The sequence below is a fragment of the Leucoraja erinacea genome, chromosome 6 (genome assembly GCF_028641065.1).
Source record: "Leucoraja erinacea ecotype New England chromosome 6, Leri_hhj_1, whole genome shotgun sequence".
NCBI classification, from domain to species: domain Eukaryota; kingdom Metazoa; phylum Chordata; class Chondrichthyes; order Rajiformes; family Rajidae; genus Leucoraja; species Leucoraja erinaceus.
Window position 1 is genome coordinate 42,947,045 of NC_073382.1, and position 22,216 is coordinate 42,969,260.

General features: G+C 40.8%; 1 protein-coding gene across 3 annotated transcripts in view; it reads left to right on the forward strand.

Annotated features, from left to right (window-relative positions):
• The window catches only part of dclk1a (doublecortin-like kinase 1a), a 161,645-nt gene extending 153,309 nt beyond the window's left edge, over positions 1–8,336 (forward strand). For all 3 annotated transcript variants that reach the window (XM_055636827.1, XM_055636826.1, XM_055636828.1), the window contains one exon: positions 7,296–8,336. In XM_055636827.1, the coding sequence (XP_055492802.1) occupies positions 7,296–7,353 (58 nt within the window). In that variant the 3' untranslated portion in view covers positions 7,354–8,336. The remainder of the gene's footprint in view (positions 1–7,295) is intronic.
• The last annotated feature ends 13,880 nt before the right edge of the window (positions 8,337–22,216 follow it).

Sequence of the window (22,216 nt, forward strand, 5' to 3'; positions counted from 1 at the left end):
CACATTTAGAGTATTATGTTCAGTTCTGGGCACCATGTTATAGGAAAGATGTTGTCGCTGGAAAGGGTGCAGAGAAGATTTACTAGGATGTTGCCAGGACTCGAGGGTCTGAGCAATAGGGAGAGGTTGAGCAGGCTAGGACTCTATTCCTTGGAGCGCAGGAGGATGAGGGGTGATCTTATAGAGGTGTACGAGATCACGAGAGGAATAGATTGGGTAGATGCACAGAGTCTCTTGCCCAGAGTAGAATTGAGAATCAGAGGACATAGATTTAAGGTGAGGGGGGAAAATTTTGATCGGAACCTGAGGGGTAACTTTTTTACACAAAGAGTGCTGTGTGTATGGGACAAACTGCCAGAGGATGTCATTGAGGCAGGTACGATTGTAACATTTAAGAAACATTTAGACAGGTAAATGGATAGAACAGAGTTAGAAAGAGATGGGTATAGGCAGGCAGGTGGGGCTAGTGTAGATGGGACATGTTGGTCGGTGTAGGCAAGTTGGGCCGAACGGCCTGTTTCAATGTTGTATGATTCTGTGACTGTGACTTTATGTCTCTGATTCTCGTGGTCTCAATAAGGTTTTGGGATTTAGGGAACAACAACAGGCAGTTTTATCTGGTTTAACTGCAGCCCACTCTGTGGCAATAAGAGTTTCTTATCTCATTTAGTTGAATGATTTCACATAAAAGGAGCATGCCTTCCATCCCAATTTCCAGTCCTCAAGAGTCTAATGCCCTCAGTTGAGCTCTAAATTGGCAATTGTACACAGAGATTGGAATTGGGATTGGTTTATTATTGTCATGTGCATCAAAGTACAGTAAAGCTCCTGTATGCATGCTGTCCAATCTATTCCGAGAAAACTATACATGAACATAATCAAACTAAGATACATAGAAACATAGAAACATAGAAAATAGGTGCAGGAGGAGGCCATTTGGCCCTTCAAGCCAGCACTGCCATTCATTGTGATCATGGCTGATCGTCTCCAAACAATAAATCGTGCTTGCCTTCTCCCCAAGCTACCATAGGTAAAGCAAAGGGGAAGATCCAGAGGACAGAATATAGTTCTCAGCATTGTAGCACATCAGTTCCATAGACATAGTGCAATGTCCGCAATGGGGTAGAGGTGAATCGGACAGTACCCTAAATTACGGAAGGACTATTTGGAAGCCTGATAATGGAGGAGAAGAAGCTATTCCTGAGTGTGGTGGTGTGCACTTTCAAGCTTCTGTACCTTCTGCCTCACAGGAGCAAGGAGAAGAAGGAATGACCAGGGTGGACGTCTTTGATTATGTTGGGTGCTTTTCTGAGGCAGCGTGAAGTGTAGATGGAGTCGATGATGGGAAGTCTGGTCTGTGTGACAGACTGGGCTGCATCCACGACCCTCTGCAATTTATTGTGGTCATAGGCAGAGTTGTTCCCAAACCAAACTGTGATGCAACTCAACTGTATGCTTTCTGTGGTACATTTGTAGATGGTTGTAAGAGTTGTTGGAGACGTACTGAATTTCCTCAGTCTCCTCAGGAAGGAGAGGCGTTGAGTGTAGCTTGAATGTGGCTGGTTCAGGACAGGTGGTGGTAATAATGCCAAGGAACTTGAAGCTCATTGATGCTGATTGGGGCATGCACTTCACCACACTTCCTGAAGTCGATAACTAACTCCTACATGAACGGGAAATTAAATATAGGCACAAGGATTTGCAGATGCTGGGATCTTGCATGAAACACAAAGTGCTGGAGTAACTCAATGGGTCAGGCAGCATCTCTGGAGAACGTATTTAGGCAACGTTTTGGGTTGGAACCCTTCTTGAGTGTGCACTGTGGTCATGGAATAGTTGGTGGGGGCGGGGGGGGGGGGGGGGGAAGAAAACGAATGGTGAGGTTTTATCTAAAATTGGAGAATTCAATAATTGTACCGTTGGGATATAAGCTGCCTAACGGGTAGCACTGGGAAATTAAATATAGCGACATGTAGCAACGAAACAGGCCCTTCGGCCCAACTCTTCCATGCAGTCCAAGATGCCCATCTACACTAGTCCCGTTTGCCCGCATTTAGCCCACATCCCACTCAACCTTTCCTATCCATGTACCTGTCTAAATGTATTTTAAATGTTGTTGTAGTACTTGGCTCAACTACCTCTTCCGGCAGCTCGTTCCATATACCCCGCAGCCTTCCCCCTCACCTTTAACCTATGTCCTCTAGTTCTCGATTCCCCTATCATGGGCAATTCACCCTATCCGTTCCCCTGGTGATTTTATACACCTTTATAAGATCATCCCTCAGCCTCCTGCGCTACAAGGAATAAACTCCTAGCCTGCCCAACCTCTTCCTATAGCTCAGGCCCTTGGGTCCTGGTGATATCCTCATAAATACATCACTAATACGGTAAGATGCAATCCGCAGAGACTGAAAATTGCTCTAGAGTCAAATAGCACGGAAACAGGCCCTTCGGTCCAACTTGCCCATGCCGGCCATCTACACTAGTCCCACCTGCCCGCATTTGGCTTATATCCTTTCCCTTCTCGTTGCTATTCTCTCAGAGTAAAGACGACCTGAGGATATTATGCACCAACGTTGCCACCTGACAACGATATCAATTTCCCAGAACTTGGCTAAAAGAAAAACTTCAAAAAGATTTTGAAAAAGAAATCAGCCTTGAGTATGAGAATTGGGGATGATGGAAAATGCCATTATAGTTTACTTTCACCGCCACACATGTGCATTCCACTGTTGCTGCTCGAACAGTATATCAACATGAAAACTAATAAACAGTGGCTATTTAATCTTCAGCTATGATTGAAAAGGGATGTTGTCAATGGAATTTCTACTTACACTTTATGTTATAAGGTTCTCTCAGTTACTCGTTATCAGAACAGGAAATTCTCCCAAAAGTTTGTAAAATTCATACAATGCTCATTATCCTGTTTTTAATTTAAAACCCATAAAGCAGCAGTACACAATTAGGATGTTACTAAACCATATAGTTGTAGCCTTTAGTCTAGAATTTTGGAATTAGGGTAAAGAATTTCTGCTCAGAAAAACTCAAAACGATTCCTGGATCATTTAATTTTTATAATGGTCTTTCTTGTACAGTTTTGAATAAAACAGCTCCTACATTTGGACAGATTAGTTTAATTTAGCGATACACTAAACATGGAAACAGGCCATTCGGCCCACCGAGGTCCATCAATCACCCGTTCACACTAGTTCTATGTTATCCCACTTTCTCACCACTCCCTACACACTAGAGGCAATTTACAGAGCCTAATTAACCTACAAACCTGCACATCTTTGAGATGCGGGTGGTCACAGGGAGAACATGCAAACTTCACGCAGACAGCGCCTGAGGTCAGAATCGAACCTGGGTCTCTGGAGCTATGAGGAGGGTATTGTCATGTACCATGTCTTCACATCTACATTCAGTCTGGTTTAAAATATAACTTGGTCAACGGAATTATATAGACAAGCATGGGAAAATGAATTAGACCAACCTATAATTAAAGATATTTGGGACAAAAGTCTACAACATATACATCAATGCTCGTTAAATGCCAGACATTATTTAATACAATTTAAAGTACTACATAGGCTGCATTACTCTAAAACAAAATTAAATAGAATTTTCCCACATATCTCTCCTATCTGTGATAAATGTCAATACTCAGAGGCTAATTTAACACATACTTTTGTAAATTGTATAAAAATCAAAAATCTCTGGACGGATATTTTTAGAATAGTTTCTGAAGTTGTTAATATCCAATTGGATCCCGATTCAAAATTAATAATGTTAGGAATATCAGAACAAAGCCTAAAACATACAACAGGCCAAAGAAACTTCCTTGATTATAGTATAATAACTGTGAAAAAAATAAATACTAAAATCTGGAAAAATCCAACAACCCCCACAATTAAAATGTGGATTATGGAGATGTTGGAGACCTTACATTTGGAAAAGAACTAGACTTGTCTTAATTGACAAACAAAAATTATTTGCTAGAATATTGTCTCCATTTATTGATTTTTTGAAAGGTAAATTGGCCCGGCACGGAAGCCTGACTGAAGCTTGAACCCAGCATTAGATGAATCGTTATGTTTTATAATCTATGGACCTATCTCCAAAGTTGTATTATTGGTAATTTATTTTATTCTTTTTTATCGTTTTTTTTTCTTCTTTCTTCCTATCTATAAAAAAAAAAATAAACAAATAGAAGCAATTGATAAACGCGGACCCTTACTACTTTGATAGCCAGAATCCCATCTAGAAACAAAATATGTTTTGATTATGATATGCATATGCTTCTAATAAAAATATTATTTAAAAAAAATATATATATATATATATATATAACTCTGGTCCCCTGGTAACAAAACTACAAAATCAGACATGTGTAAGTCAGATATAGGTAGATGTATATAAAATTATGAGAGGCATAGATAGGGCAGGCTGTCAGAAACTTTTTCCCATGGTGGAAATGTCAAAGACAAGAGGACACAGCTATAAGGTGAGAGAGGCAAAGTTTAAAGGGGATGTGCGGGGCACGTTCTTTACACCGAGGATAGTGAGTGTCGGGAACTCGCTGCCGGGTGCGGTGGTGGAGGTAGATACGATAGTAATGTGTAAGAGGCTTTTAGATAGGCTCATGGATTTGCAGGGAACAAATGAATATGGATCATGTGCAGACGGAGTATATTAATTTAACGGCTTCATGTTTGACACGGACATTGCGGGCCAAAGGGCCCGTTCCCGTGCTATACTTTATATTTTTAATATTTCATTTTACCTACCCTCTCCTGAGATAATTGTTTTGTGTCAAATCTTATCAAAACCAAATAGTGTAAAATAATTTTATGTATTACTATTTCACCCATGGGAGAAATTTTCTTTTTTTTATCAAAAGCCATTGATATTGGCTGGCATAGTCATATAAAATCAAAAACCGTGCGCTAACCCCCACAGAATAGACTTAAACAATAATGAGAAAATGAAAATAGTGTGAGTATTTAACAATGCTGTTCACTCTGCTGTGTACATTTCCAGTGGGTTTTATTGAATGTGAATGCATAATATTTTGTAAGTGGCCCATAAACTAACGATAAGCAAATGTGCAGGAGTCTATTTATATTGTGTGGGGGGAGGGAGAATCTGCTGAAGTTTTAGAATTGCATTGCATGATTCGATCTATCTATGCTGTGAAAAATAGAAAACTAATTGCTTACATTACACAAAGAGGCTACTATTCTATGTAATTTTGGCCAATGGCTTATCCCGAATGACGAAGTGAAACTAGATATTTTACTCCATGGATTTGCACGATTTCACTGTCTTTAGGGACAAATTTTGTAAACCAATGGACATAATTATAATTTCAGAAACAAGGAACTGCAGATGCTGTTTTACAAAAATAGACACAAAGTACGTTACTCCGGAACTTGTGTCTTTTTTTGTGTAATTATAATTTCACAAGGAAAGCTAGATTTAAGTTAAGCATTAACTATGTATAACAATCGGTCAAGTTGGTTTTGGACTGAAGTATACACTCCAAACTCAGTGCCACATCTTCGGGGGAATTTCCAGAGGGTTTTGCAAACGGGCTGGTACTTTTGTCTAGATTAAAGGATGTAGCTGGACATTGATGGTGGTTCTCTACAAGCAGAGCAAAAAGAAAGCTACCAGGGTGCAGAATATCATTTTCAGAATTGTAACGTTGCAGTTCCACGGAAAATATCCAATGTCTGCAAAGAGATAGGTGGGAAAATCAGATAACACCGTAGTTTATGGAAGGACTATTCAGAAGCCTGATAACAGAGGGAGTCTGGTGATGCGCACTTTAAGACTTTGTATCTTCTGCTGGATGGGATCGGGTCCCAAGGAATGACTGGGGTGAGACAAGTCTTTGATTATGTTGGCTGCTTTTCAAGGCAGCATAAAGTGTGGTTGAAGTTAATAGACTTGTAGACATGTTGGGACTGAGAAGGGATAGGAGTAAGACATCCTGGATGCAGAATAGTATAACGAGAAAATGAATCTCTCTTTTAATGAGGACATACAAAGTATTTAATGTCATCTCTGATCTCGTTCTAACAAAGGCTCCAGTCTTCCTACATTTTAGTCAGACATCACAGTGGATGTGCTTATATTCAGTATAAATAACAATCTTCATGAGATTGGTCTAGTTTTATTTTTCCACTCATGGTGGAAAGGATTTTCAAGTATCAGAAAATTAACTTCAAAAAGTAAACTTTCAAATATAATTTTATGGAAAATAATATTTTATACAAAGTGCCATTGCTATAATGCTGCAATCACACTGGTTATAATTCTGCGATAGCCTTGCGTAAAATGTACAATATATGATAAGCCTTGTTTCCTATGATCATGATTACAATATAGGTTATGTAGCTATGTATTGGAGGTGGCACAGCAGCACATCTGGTAGTGTTGCCACCTTACAACGCCAGAGACATGGGTTTGATCCTGACCTCATGTGCTGCCTGTGTGGAGTTTGCATGTTCTCCCTGTGACCACGTGGGTTTCCGCCGGATGCTCCAGTTTCCTCGCACTTCCCAAAGTCGTGCTTGTTTATAGTTTATAGTAAATTGCCTCTAATGTGTCGGGAGTGGATTAGAAAGTGGGATAACATAGAACTAGTGTGAACGGGTGATTGATGGTCGGCATGGACTCGGTTGGCTGACAGACCCATTCCATGCTGTATCTCAAAACTAAACTAAAACTAAGTCTCAAGCCACTGAGGGTCGTCAAAGGTTACGGGGAGAAAGCAGGAGAATGGGGTTGAGGGGGCAAAATAGATCAGCCATGATAAAATGGCGGAGCAGACTGAATGGGCTGAATGGGCGTAGTTTTGCTCCTATGCCTCGTGTCTTTTGATATCCAGCCTGTTCCCATGCTGTATCTTTCATTGTGTCATAGAGTCATACAGCGTGGAAACATGCCCTTCAGCCAAATTTGCCCACGCCACACAAGGTGCCGCATCTACATTAATCCCACCTACCCGCGATTGCCTTGTATCCTTCTAAACCTATCCTATCTATGTACCTGTCTAAATGTTTCTTAAACATTGTGATAGTACATGCCTCAACTACCTCTTCCAGCAGCTCGTTCCATATACCCACTACCCTTTGTGTATAAAATGATCCCTCGGGCTCCTATTGAATCTTTTGCCCCTCACCTACTCTGGGCAAAAGACTGTGCATTTCCATGTACATTTCAAGCAAGCAATCAATCTGTCTCAAACCTGATTTGTTTTCTCATTTGCTATTTTATGACCCTGGCAGACCACCGCTCTTGATAAGGAGGGGCAGATTTTCCGAAGAAGATGCAACCAGGATGTAAAGGGAAGCTACGTGGTACAAACTAACGCACCGGAACACAACTCTGAATCTGAAGATTACTCACCGAGCTCATCGGAGACTGTTCGCTCACCAAATTCTCCCTTTTAATGAATCCCCGTTCTCGTTACCAAGACCCTACTGCTTCGTGCAATTTTATAAATCATTTCCGAAGAAATAATGAATGTTTAGTGAATTAGCTAGGATAATGTTGCACTGATATATGAAGAGTATGGATTCTAGCATGGTTTAAGACAGAAGCACATGGCATGTGAAGGTGTAGGTGAATCCAGCAGCTTTGCGATTCTACCATTATCTGTATTCTTAACCATTTAGGCGCTGTGTTTATCTTGCACCATCAACGTTCTCAGTTTCTGATCATCTATCAAAAACAAATAAGTTATGGTGCAAAAATTATACTCTGTTCAAAGGATTCTGAGTCCCTGCAGGAGAGAAATGTTTGTTGGTATCTGAATCCTGACTGACAATTTAATCAGTCCATTGTGGCAACTCTAACATGATTTTCAAAACAGTTAAATTATTGTAAACTCCATGATAAGTATTCTGATTCACAAAAATTGTGCGGTGAAACTATGATTGTACAGTATCGTACACAGAGCGTGGGATGGTGAGAGGTGACGAGGATTGTATCACAAGACAGCAGTATTGTATGACATTAAAGATCTAAAGCTCTACAGTTTGATATTTAGTTAACTAGAAAAGTAATGGGATTTATGTTAGAATACTTGTATCAACTGTGTAAAATATTCTACTTTCACATGGATAAACTTTTGCAACTGTACGGTCAGGCAAGCACCATCCAAGGCCCAAATCTTCCCAAATGGATTATTTGGTTGAACATTGTAAAAGTTAACTCGTGTGAAATGTCATTGCTTTACAGTAGTCATCATCTGACTAAGTGTGGTGCATACTACAATAAATTAAACAAGCCAAATCTGTGAATAAATGATTTATTGATAACCAGAATGATGCATCATGCAAGATGAGTTATTTCTTATCATTGCAGTAGATTAGTTTAGTTTAGTTTTTAGTTTAATTTACTTTAGCTTCATGATACAGCACAGAAACAAGCCCTTTGGCCCACTGAGTCCATGCCAACCAACGATCAGTCCGCACACTAGCACCAATTTACAATTTTAACCAAAGCCAATTAACCTACAAACCTGTACATCTTTGGAGTGTGGGAGAAAACCGGAGTACCCAGAGAAAACCCACACAGTCACTGGGATGTCACATACAAACTTCGTACAGACAGCACCCATAGTCAGGATCGAACCCGGGTCTCTGGCACTGAGCCACTGTGCCGTCCCAGAGTGGCTATTCCATAATTAGATATATTACTATGGCTTTGTCTGTTTACAAGGTGTACAGAACACATTTAATTTGGTTTAGCATAGAGATACAACATGGAAACCGGCCCTTCAGCCCATGCCGACCATCGATCTCCCTTTCACACAAGTTCTGTTATCCCACTTTTGCATCCACTCCCTATATACTCGTGGAGATTTGCAGAGGCCAATTAACCTTCAAACCTGCACGTCTTTGGAGTGTGGGAGGAAACCGGAGCTTCGGTGGAAACCCACGTGGTCACGGGAAGAACTGAAGCTCTGCCCTCTAGTCTTTGACATTCTCACCTGTTTCCCTGCTGTACAACTCGACCTGACCTTGGGCCGGGTACACAGTGAGATGTCTTATAAATGTCCTCGTTCACTTAGAAGTCCTGTACACCTAATTCCATTGGAGCAAAAGCAGACTAATGATTTGTTATTATGCATGCATACATGCACGAATAAACACATACAAACACATACACAAACGTGCATGTGCACAAAAATGTAGACACACACTGCCAAACACACTTGTATGTGAATACACACACACACACTCACACACACACATACGACAAAAGAGCAACATTTAACAGGAAGCTCAGGGTCAATAGAATGTTGAGCGACTCTACCAGCTGTGCCACTGGGCAGACATTGAAAGAAATCTCCCAAGGAAATGGGTCCACCATTCAACGTTTCTACCTGGCTATCCAACGGGCAAAGAGTAAAATTCTTGATTATTAGTCTTAAATAACAATTCAAACTTGAGCTCTATTCCCTGGGTCGTTTCTATAGCAACATGTGACCATCACCTCCCATCACTCTTCCCAAATTCCTTTGTTCAACTAAATGGTCAGGGAGCTAAAAAAGTGGAGGTGACTTTTTAATTAGAATCCATTGAACTTCTGTACCATTTTTTATGTTGAAATGAAAAGTACTGATGCCACAGCTTGCCAAAAATAATTGGAGAAACTGCCAAGTTGATAGAAAGGGAGTTGGATTAATAATGATGTTGCATGGTTTTACAATGGCAGGGTCCCTCTAAATGTCAACTGTCTTACAATTTCCATTCTCTAAAACAATGTCAAGAATTCAGAAGTCATGAGTGCATCATGGCAATTATTTCTTTAAAATCAGTCAGTAACGTTGTGCTAATGAGTGTAGTTCAGAGATACAGCATGAAAACGGGCCATTTGGCCCACCAAGTTCATGCCATCTATCGATCACCCATTCACACTAGTTTAGTTCCGTTTATTGTCACGTGTACTGAGGTACAGTGAAAAAACTTTTTTGGTGCATGCTAACCAGTCATGCTATCCAGACTCATTTTAGTCACAGATGGTAAAATACATTGCATTCGTATTGAGCCCACATTGTGGGTTTAATTATATTTAGATACCAAATGCTTTGATTGCATGTCTCATGACTTAAGGGTTTACAATCAATGCCAGTTAACTTTCAAGTGCATATTTTTGACAAGTTCAATGAGAAAACAGAGTTCTCCGAAACTGGATTGTAAAATCTGTCCAATTCTTCACAGTCAAGGTTCCAAATTAATTATTTGGAACTGCTGAGGAGAGAATGGACTGGTGTATATTAGACCATAAAGTGCACTTGGAAATAATTTGGAATATAAAATGCATTTCAGTCAAGGACACAAGGACACAGTGCTGGAGTCAGGCAGCATCCCTGGAGAACAGGGATATAGCTGAGAGCAGTTAGTTCCTTAAACATGTGCGGCATTCAGGACGGTATAGTGGTGCAGCAGGTAGAGCTGCTGCCTCACAGCGCCAGAGTCCCGGGTTCGATCCTGACCTTCGGTGCTGGCTGTGTGGAGTTTGCAAGTTCTCCCTGTGACTGCATGGGTTTCCTTCGAGTGCTCCGGTTTCCTTCCACATTCCAAAGACGTGCAGGTTTGTAGTTTAATTGGCCTCTGTGAATTGCCCCTAGTGTGTAGGGAGTGGATGTGAAAGTGGGATAACATAGAACTATTGTGAACGGGTGAGTGTTGGTTGGTGTATACTCGTTGGGATGAATGACACGTTTCCATGCTGTATGCATTTCGTTGTCTCTGTACTGTACACTGACAATGACAATTAAATTGAATCTGAATCTGAATCTATCCTTCAACCAATTCAATCAAAAACCTTTCAGGGGAGTCAAGAAAACATTCAGTATTTTCAGAGAGATGAAGACACAAGGAAATGCAGATGCTGGAATCTTGAGCAAAACACAAAGTGCTGGAGGAACACAGTGGGTCAGGCAGCAATTGTGAAGGGAATGGACAGATGACGTTTCAGTTCCAGCATTCCTCTGGACTCAACAATTTCAGTGGGACAACTCATGTTGAGGTAATTCTGTGTGTTCTCCTCACTAGAGGAGATTTGAAATCTATCTAGAATGATCCTCCAACTCTTGCCCCTTTCCTCAGTAGTAGGGCTGGTCAAGATGTCCTACTGTTCATGTAGTTGTGACGGGTTTGGCATTCAACATTGTAAAAGAGATATATATACAATATGAGAGGAAATATTAAATTAATGGCAATTAAAGGCAAGATCCGTATCAGCAAAATCTTGGGGTCCAAATCAATAACTCTTTGAAAGTCAATCATAGTCATACAGCATGGTAACAGGCGAATCGGCCCAACCTGTCCACACTGACCAACATGTCCCATCTACACTAGTCCCACCAGCCAACATTTGGCCCATACCCCTCTAAACCTATCTTATCCATGTACATGTCTAATTGTTTCTTAAAACATTGCGATAGTACCTGGCCTCAACAACCTCATCCGGCAGCTCGTTCCATACAATCCAACACCCTTTGTGTAAAAAGTTACCCCTCAGCTTCTTATTATATCCTTCCACCCTCACTTGAAACCAATATTCTCTGGTTATCGATTCTCCTACTCTGGACAAGAGACTCTGTGCGTTTACCTAATCTATTCCTCTCATGATTTTGTACACTAGTATTGAAGAACCAAATATTGAGCTTGTTCTGAGGAAAATATTTTTAACTGCCCATGAAAAATATTCCTTTATCATAATAATAGGGTTGGCAGTGAGCATGTGTATGATGAGTTTTTATCCATCTCTTACAGATGAGAAGTGAAGCAGCCTTCAGAGAAAGCTAGAGTCCTGTCGATAGATCAAGCAGTCCAATAAATCATTTAGGAACTAGCAGTGGAATCAGAAATCTTGTATCTGTGATCATTCAGTCTTCTGACACGCAAGAATAAAAGAAAATAGGAAATAAGGGAATATTTAAAATAAAAGACTAGGTATCATTGTATCTCTGAGTATATAAATTGGGAGGCCATGTTGCAGTCGTATAAGATGTTGCTGAGGACACATTTAGAGTATAGTGTTCAGTTTTGGACACCATGTTATGGGAAATATGTTGTCAAGCTGGAAAGGGTGCAGAGAGGATTTATGAGGATGTTGACAGGACTTCAGGGGCTGAGCTATAGGGAGAGGTCGAGCAAGCTAGGGCTTTATTCCTTGGAGCACAAGAAGATGAAGGGTGATCTTATAGAGGTGTACCATATCACGAGATGAATAGATTGGGTAAATGCACAGTCTTGCCCAGAACAAGAGGACATATTTTTAGGGTGATGGTGGAAAGAGTTAATAGGAGCTGAGGGGCAACTTTTTTATGATAGGTATACAAAATTATGAGCGGCATTAATAGGGTAGACAGAACCTTTTTCCCAGGATGGATAAATCAAATACTAGAGGGAATAGCATTAAGGTGAGAGGGACAAAGCTTAAAGAAGATGTATGGGGCAAGATTTTTTACACAGGAAGTGGTGGAGACAGATACGATAGTGGCGTTTAAGCAACTTTTAGACAGGTACGTGAATATGCAGGAAATGGAGGGAAATAGATCATGTGCAGGTAGAGGCAGGGGCGGGTCTACTATGAAACTAATGAAGCTTACGTTTCAGGGCCCCTAATCCCGGAGGGGCCTCAAAAGCAATTTTAGTCCAGATATTCTTCAGATTTAAATCGGAATTCTGATTTTTTTGTTTTCCTAGAAATGAATTTGATTTTTCACCTCGACTAAACCCTTCGCCTTGACTAAACTTCACCTCACACTTAAAGCTCAACTCACTAAACCTCACCTCGACTAAACCTCCCACCTCACACATAATCCCTGCCTCAACTAATCGCCGCTTGTCCATGGTTGCCAGATTGAAATTTTAATTTAAATCCAAGCAATACTAGAAAAAAGGCAGAAAAAGCCAGACAAATTTTAATATATTTTTCATACATCATCACATGAAAAGCTCCAGATCCAGTTCATTACTATCGTCCACACTGGCATGAGTGGAACAGATACGGCATAAACCTGGTCTGATGTGAAGTTTTTCAGCATTTCGGGAGATGCAATGAAGTCTTTGCAACATTCGTTTGACAGTAATAGTTCTGCCCTGATTCTCACAATCGCATCAAGAAGATTCAGATATATTCTGTTTCGTGCCTTCATTTTAACGGAGGATACAAGAGAAAATACCCTCTCAACTATAGCATTGCTGACAGGGGTTATTAGGCAAGGAAGGGCAAAGGTGGCAGGCTCTTTAAATGCCTGATGATGAAGTACACTAACCCAAAACTGTTCAGTGTCTGTAGGGAGTCCATCTTTCTTAAATGGAGATTCTTCTTTCCAATCAACAAAAGCAATTTGTCTGTATTGTTCTTCAATTTTGTTGACGTTGTTTCCTGCATGGTGTATAAATGGTAACTCGGGAAAAACGTTATCATTATTGCCTAGGAGTCTTTCTTACATTAATTTGCGTCTGGCTGGTAATGGAGTTCTCTGCTTGTGTTTCTCCATTTTTTCATGATTTGAGAGGTTGCTAATTCTTGGTACAATGTTTTAGTGGCACAATTTACCAATAGCTGCCTCCGATCCATCAGCAGCCTTTTGGACCCATAGAAATGTTTCTTCCCATTCGCTATTGTACTTACGATTGCTACCACGTTGTGTCACAGTTTCACCACAAAACGTTATAACGTAAAGAAAGTACACTTCACGGTCGATTTGTATGGTGATAAATCACATCCAAACACTTTGGAGGGTCCAGGATGCATTCACCGCCTTCTCTCACACACACCCACTAATTCAACACAAAATAATAGTTAAAATAAACATTTAAAGGTTATTTTATGTATCATGTAGGCTAGCTGTAAATGAAAAAAAGTTCAAATTAAGGATGTTTCATTCTAAATATATTTAATATAAAATAATTATAAATAATTTAAAACACTATTAACATTTATGACAGAAATTAAAATTTGTGGTGATCTGTCGTGGAACAACCCCATTGAAGAAGATGCCAGTGGCTACCCAGACCTTGTTGCTGGTTGCGAAGGGGCCCCTATAATAGTTCAATCTTCAGGGCCCAAACAAGGTCCACCACTGCGTAGAGTAGTTCAGTTTAACTTGGGATGAAGGGCCTGTTCTATGTTCTATGTTCTATGTAAGAATTTCAGATTATTGTTGACAAAAGGAAATGCAGATGGTGAAACCCATGAGCAAAACACAAAATATTGGAGGAACTCAGCAGGTCAGGCAGTATCTGTGGAGGGAATGGACAGACTTCAGACTCCAAACCTTTCTTCAGACTTTTATGTTGCAGAACATAGCACGGGTTCTTTGGCCCACAATGTCTTCAGACTCCTGAAGAAGGATTCCAATCCAAACCATCACTTATCCATTCCCTCACAGATGCTGCCTAACCCGCACATTTACTCCAGTACTTTTTGTTTCAGGTGAGTGTTAATCATTGACTCGAGGCATCACATCCCTATGAAGCTATTCATTATTCAGCTAACAATTTCAACACCTATTCAGAACTTACATTTTTCATGTAGACACAAGGAACTGCAGATGCTGGTTTACCAAATAAAACACAAAGTGCTGGAGTAACTCAGCAGGTAAGGCAGCAACTCCGGAGGACATGGATAGATGATGTTTTGGGTCAGAACCCTTCTTCAGTCTGAATTTCATGTTAAAATATCTTATTCAGATCTTATATATTTCAGTCTTTTGTTTTTCAATATATCTTTGACCTTGAAATTACTTCTAACATTTGTATTCAATGCTCTAAACCAAATTCCAGGTCAATTTATCTAAACTGAAAGAAAGATCTTAGCTGGGATCACTAGCCAGTTATAACACTTCATTTATTTTTCTGTTTCGGAGCAGTTTGTCATCTCTCCATTGATTCATCCATCCATCCTAAATTACCTGCAAAATCCCAACCTCTGAAGCGAGGATTATTAAATTTCCATTTAGAGAACATCATTGGAATAGAAATGTAGCCATCTGATTGCTAGAGTGTGTAATACATTTAATACAAAGGCGTCCTGTGGGCGGAATGATAGCAGGTGGATGTTAAAGGAAAATCACGCAGATTTAAATGCGCTTAAAGGCTTGAAAGGGGCAGTAATGTGAAAAGTCAACTAACCCGTGACATAAACTGAATTCACGAGTCAAGAGTGTTTAATTGGTAGTTGTAAGGATAACTATGAAATTCTTAGTTGCAGCTGCATAACAGGTCTGAAAACAAAATGCACGTAGATAATATTTGGGCAGCATAGAGGCGCAGCAGTTTGCTCTACCTTCTTTGGATTTTTTACTTATTTCCTTTCCTTTCTTAAAACCCTCTTTTCTTTGGGGCCTGTTTTCTTTTCTTTTTTCTTTCCTTTTTTTTCACATTCTCAAGCATGCAGTTTACTTAAAACATCATCATTCAACACACTTCACTACTATCCTCATTCTTCTCTTCTCTCTCTTTTCTCTTTTTCTATTACAGCTTAAAGTTTAAAAAATAGAGGTGTACACAAAATGTATTATGTTGCATATCATGATTAAGATGTATGTACAATGCTTTTAATAAAATAAATAAATAAATAGAAGAATATTTGTGTAGCATAGAGGCGCAGCAGTAAGGTTTCTGCCTTCCAGCGCCAACGACCAGGGTTCGATCCTGACTACAGGTGCTGTCTGTACAGAGTTGGACGGTTATCCCTGGGACCGCGTGGGTTTTCTCCAGGTGCTCCGGTTTCCTCCCACGACTTATAGGTTTGTAGGTTAACTGGTTTTGGTAAAATTGTAAATTGTCCCTTGTGTGTAGGATAGTGCTAGTGTACGGGGTGATCGCAGGTCGGCATGGACTCAGTGGACCGAAGGGCCTTCCACACAGTATCTCTAAAGTCTGAAGTATAAATATAGTAAACAAAAAATCAATGAATTAATAATCCCAGTATTGAAAAAAAAGCCCAAAGTCCTTAGTGTAATCAATGATAGTCCATACTTCATCAGTTAGTGTTGTGCAGTGTTCAAGAGCCTGATAGCTATTGGGAAGCAGCTGCTCCTGAAACTGGATATAATTAAACCTCGTTAAACCTAACCAAATATATAATAACCAAATAAATTACTAACCATAATAATAGTGCAAAAACAACCCCATTGAACCCCAAAAACAACCCCTTAGTGCAAACAAAGACAGTCAATAGAAATTCATAGTTATATATTTATCTGTGGGTTGATGGGCCTTTTAATGGTTTAGAGGGATACGGGCCAAATATGGGCAGGTGCTACTTGTGTGGATGGGGCTTCTTGGTCAGCTTGGATTAGTTGTGCCAAAGGGCCTGTTTTCGCGCTGTATCTCTCATTGGCTCTAAATGCTGGAGTAACTGGAATAACTGACTCAGTAGGTCAGGGAGCATCTGTGGAAGACGTGAATAGATAACCTTATGGGTCTGAAGAAGGATCCCAACTTGAAACGTCGCCTATCCATCTACTCCAGAGATGCTGCCTGGGCAGCAGGAACTAGTGTGGTTGGTGCATCTTGGTGGGCATAGGTAAGTTGGGCCGAAGGGCATGCTTCCTTGCTGTATGACGATGACAAGTAAGAATTTCATCGTTCTGTTGTCGGTACACATGACAATCAAATACTCTTGACTCAGTTATCATTACCTGCACATGCATTCTGTTGCCTCTGCTCCTGAAATATGTTTCCTGAGAGATTGTCTCAGAGGCCTTACATTCTCTTTATGTCTCTATTGCACGATCCTCTCTGTACCCAATGCTGGGTGTATGAAGCCTTTATTTTACTGTTATGTGTCAGCATTCTGCAATAAACTCTTGAAATTTGTTCAGGGCCAGAACAAAGACATGACTCCTTTTTCCCCCTCTAAATCAATAAATTTGAAATAAGGCGCAGAGCATGGGGAATGATATAGACCCTGTTTCTAATGAAACCATACAGAGTCCTCACAGTTTGGATCTATATTTATGACAAGAGCTGGAACAGAAATCATTTTAAACAAGGTGCCCTCGATGACCTCTGAATGGTAGAGATGGGAAGGATGTGAATCAGTCGGGCTGAACAGGGAAAGACGGAACAAAGAAGCAAATTAAATGGAAATTTGATAAATGACAACATCCACTTTCCAACATTTGCACTAACATTTCCAGATTTCACAGTTTATCCGGAATATAAAGCAAGGGTCCTGTTAATGTTAATGTTCTACATGTTCAATGTGACTTTAAACATTGATGATTCCTATGCTTATTTTACCACATTCAGAGTCATAGTCATACAGCACGGAAACAGACCCTTCAGCCCAACTTGTCCATGCCGACCACGATGCCCCATCTTCGCATGTTCCATTTCACCTATGTTTGGCCCATATCCCTCTAAATCTTTCCCATCCATGTACCTGTAGAAATGTCATATGTCATGTTTAATGTTTTATGTTTCATTACTAACTGTAGCTGTATAAATTGCTTGTTCTAAGCTTCCCCCCAGTCTAGTTTCAGTCAAAAATCACTGAATCAAGCACTTGAACAACTAGCCTTTATTTTGACAAAACACAATTACAGTACAACTACTGTACCTAACCACCGCGGGTTCGATCCTCGTATCTGCCTGATCAAACCCTCTGGGCCTCGCTCAAACAGAGACACTACACAGAAGGTCACGCAGTCCCAAGCGCTCTCCAAGAAGATCGACGCTGGACCTTGTGGCAAAGGACTTTTATATGTCCCGGGATCTTGAGGGGGCGAACCACATGGGGTGGTCTCTGAACAATCCAATTACAGATATCGATTAATCCCATACATTTCCCTAACCCAATAATACAGCAGCTCAATGCATTGTATTTAAACAGGACTTCTCAAGGAAGCCAACTTAGAAACATTTACCCTGATCTGCAAGAAACCCTGACAAGGCTCAATACCTCATCCAATCAACACTCGGCAAAGTAGAACTCTGCAACATTATTTACAATTATTTACAAGGTGTATGTCTGGTTTGCAGCCATCCAATCCATTCTGTGGATTTTGCACCTAATTGACAGGGTCTGCAGATGTTCTTATTCTTTTCTTGCAACTTGTATCTAGGCTCTAGACACACTGGTACCACTCCGCAGCTTGTCCCAGTTCTGCAGAGAGCAATTCCAAATTGACCAATTCTCCCAGCAGCCCTGAAGCTTTTACCCCATTTTAAAGTCATAGCCTCTCCAACTTGGCCAGGATTAATATTTGTATCTCATGTTATCACTTGCGGATGGAGCACCAAGGCAAATTCCTTGTATGCGAATACTTGGCCAATTAACTTATTCATTCATTCATCAATCAGTCATTCATTCATTCATACATTCATTTATTCATCATACATTCATTTATTCATTCATTCATTCTTTTCATAAGTTCATGTCATAGGAGCAGAATTAGGACATTTGGCCCATTGAGTCTACTCTGCCATTCAGTCCAGGCTGAAGTGTTTCCCTCTCAACCCTATTCTCCAGTCTTCTCCCCCATCACCTGACACCCATACTAATCAAGAATCTGTCAATCCCCACCTTAAAAATATCAATACCTACACAGCCTTCTGTGGCAATGAGTTGATTCACCACCCTCTGACTAAATAAATTCCTCCTAATTTCCTTTCTAAAGGTACGTCCTTTTATTCTGAATATTGTTATAATATTTGTCTCAACTACCTCTGGCTCGTTCCATACACTCACCATCCTCTGTGGTGAAAGAATTGCCCCTCGGGTTCCTATTAACTCTTTCCCTTGTCACATTTGAATTGGAGCATTTCTGGTGCATTAGTTTGTACAGTTGGCAATGGATTTCTTCAGAGGTTAAGAACTCAGAGTACACCTACTTTACAACAAACCAATTTCTAGCTACTCTTCATGGTCCCATACATTAATAAAAAGCTCTTAACTGATCTTTTATCCTTTGACAGGGAATGATGTTTCAGAGGACATCATAAATATTTTAATCTCTAACTCGGGCTGCGTGTCTGAAGCTCTCCTGTGATCCAATGAAGAATAATGGATTAAACAGCAGACTATCTTGTCAGTGAACTGTGGATCAAGACAAGCATGGCTCTGAGGAAGTTTGGGTATAATGTCGTGAGGGGAATAGATAAGGTGAATGCACAGAGATTTTTACCACTGGGTGGCGCCTGCAATGGTTGCCTCGCCAGCAGTTTGTCTGTCCCTTTCTTCATCGTTGTTCTTTTAGTATGTGTTAAATGTATGTTTTTAGTGTTCTCGAGCTTGTTTTATGTGGGGGGTGGGGGAAACTTTTTCTAATCTCTTACCTCAACGGAGATGCGATTTTTTTCCCCGTAAAGTATCTCCGACCACACTACGGCCTAACATCGAGGAGCCTTTGCTGGAGACACATTTCGAGAGCTCCACCGCGGGTGCGTGCGGACTTTACATCAGAGATCTCGCAATCATTTTGTCAGGGATTGACCTCTGAACCCTACTGCGGACTTTAACATCGCGGACTTTAACATCGTGGCAGAGACCAACTTCGGGAACTGCAAGCCGCAGGAGCTTCGACCTCCCCGATCGCGGGAGCTTCGATCACCCCGACGAAGGGGCTTCGAGCGCCCCGACGGAATATTCGATTGTCCCGACCACGGAAGCAGAATGAGGGAAGACTGGACCTTTTGCCTTCCATCACAGTGAGGAATGTGGGGAGACCACTGTGGTGGATGTTTATGTTAACTTTTATGTAATTGTGTGGCTTGTTGATTTTTTTGATATAACTGTATGGTAATTCGTATATCACGTGACAATAAAAGACCTTTGAAACCTTTTACCCAAAGGAGGGGAATCAAGAATCAGAGGAGGTGAGGTGAGGGGGGAAAATTTCACATAGAACTCAGAACAGTGCAGCACAGGAAGGTGCCTTTCAGCCCATTGTGTTTGTGCTCAACATGATGCCTGATTTCATAAGAACCTGAGGGGTAACTTTTTCATTCAGAGGGCAGTAGGTATATAGGACAAGCTGCCACAGGAAGTAGTTGAGGCAGGTACAATAACATTTAAAAGACATTTGGACAGGTACATGAAGAGGAAAGATTTAGAGGGAAATGTGTCAAAAGCAGACAAATATGACGTGTAGATAAGGATCTTGGTAAGTTGGGCCTTAAGAGTCCGTTTCCGTGCTGTATGACTCTTTGACTTTGAATTTAGCATCAGAGTCATGCAGCATGGAATTAGGTCATTCAACCCACCATGTCCATGATGGCCAAGTTGCCATACCGGGCTATCCTCTTTTGTCTGCATGGTGGCCCATAGTTCTCTAAACTCTTCCTGGCCATATATCTTAAAACAGTCTTTTATAAGTCAGAGAGAACTGCAGATGCTAGAACCTTGTGTAGAACACAAAGTGCTGGAGTAACTCAGTGGATCAGGCAGCATCTTTGGAGGACATGGACAGACAACATTTCAGGTCTGAAGAAGGGACCTGACTCAAAACATTGCTTGTCCTCCAGAGATACTTTTAAAATGTTCTACATTTTAAAGATCAGAATTATATCCACTTCTACAATTTCCTCTGGCAGTTCAATCTACATATGGACTATCCTCTGAATTAAAAAGTTGCCCCTGAGGTCCCTTTTAAATTTCTCCCACTTTCTGTACTTTGAAGCTCCAAGTTCTCTGAACAAACCTGAAACCATAAGTTATAGGAGCAGAATTAAGTCATTCCACCATTGTCTACTCTGCCATTCAATCATGACTGATCTATCTTTCCCTCTCAGCCTTCCCCCATAATTTCTGACACCCGTACTAATCAAGAATCTGTTAATTTGTGCCTTAAAAATATCCATTGACTTGTCCTCCACAACCTTCCGTGGCAATGAATTCCACAGATTCACCACCATCTGACTAAATACATTGCTACTCATCTCCTTTCTAAAGGTACATCCTGAAGCAGTTTCCTCTGTCCTAGACTTTCCCACTAGTGGAAACATCCTCTCTGCATCCACTCCATCCAGGCCTTTCACTATTTGGTAAGTTTCAATGAGGTCCCCCTCATCCTTCTAAACTCCAGCGAATGCCATCAAATGCTCATTGTATGTTAACCCAATGATCCCAGGGAACATTTTCATAAACCTCCTCTGGACCCTCTCCAATGGCAGCACATCCTTCCTCAGATACGGGGCCTTAAACTGCTCACCATACTCCAAATGCAGTCTTACTAGTGCCTTATAAAGCCTCAGCATTACATCCCCTATCAAATCTTATTATAGGCTTGCAGTTGAGGGCAGAATATTCTCTGGGTAAAATAGCGAGAGAAGAAATGCTACTTAGTAAACTAGTAAGATACTTAAAAATTGCTCTGGAGAGATGAAACACTGCCACCATTCTTCCCTTGGCAGAGTTCACTGTCAAGATGTTGATTTTGCCTAGAATTATGACAGAGAAGGAATGTCCTCCTAGCAAAAGGAGCATTGTTTCCACTTGTATGAATGTGAACAGATTTCAAAGGGAGAGGAAGTTACTCAACAGTGGACCAATTGATCAGGCAAATGAGGATGATGGCAAAAGCCTTTATAATTTGAGGAGCTTGCCATCTGGCCTTGCACCGTAAAATTGGATTGCCGTGGTGAGGATGCATCGGAGTTTAACAAACTATGGATTCCAACCTCCAGTCAGTAGTGTAATTTGCACCGGATGCATAGAACATAGAAAAGTACAGCACAGGAAAAGGCCCTTCGGCCCACAATGTCCGTGCCAAACATGATGCCAGTTAAACTAATCTCCTCTGCCTGCATGTGATCCATATCCCTTCATTCATGGGCATATCCATGTATCTATCTAAAAGCCTAGGGACAATTTTACCAAAACCAATTAACCTACAAATCCCACACGTCTTTGGAGTATGGGAGGACACCAGAGCACCTGGAGAACCCATGTGGTCACAGAGAGAACTCCGTACAGACAGTACCCATAATCAGGATCAAACCTGGGTCTCTGGCGCCGTAAGGCAGCAACTCTACCGCTGCACCACCGTGCCGCTCAATTGTTCCTGAGAATCCTGGACAAATAATTAAGTTCTCAATCAAATGCTAATCAGGTTTAAGTGCAACTTTCACTTCAACCAGAAAAGAGAAACCACTAGTATTTTTTTTCAAGAGGTTACGGAAACTGAATGCATCTTCCACATACATTAGGCTTAAATCTTTTTAATGGA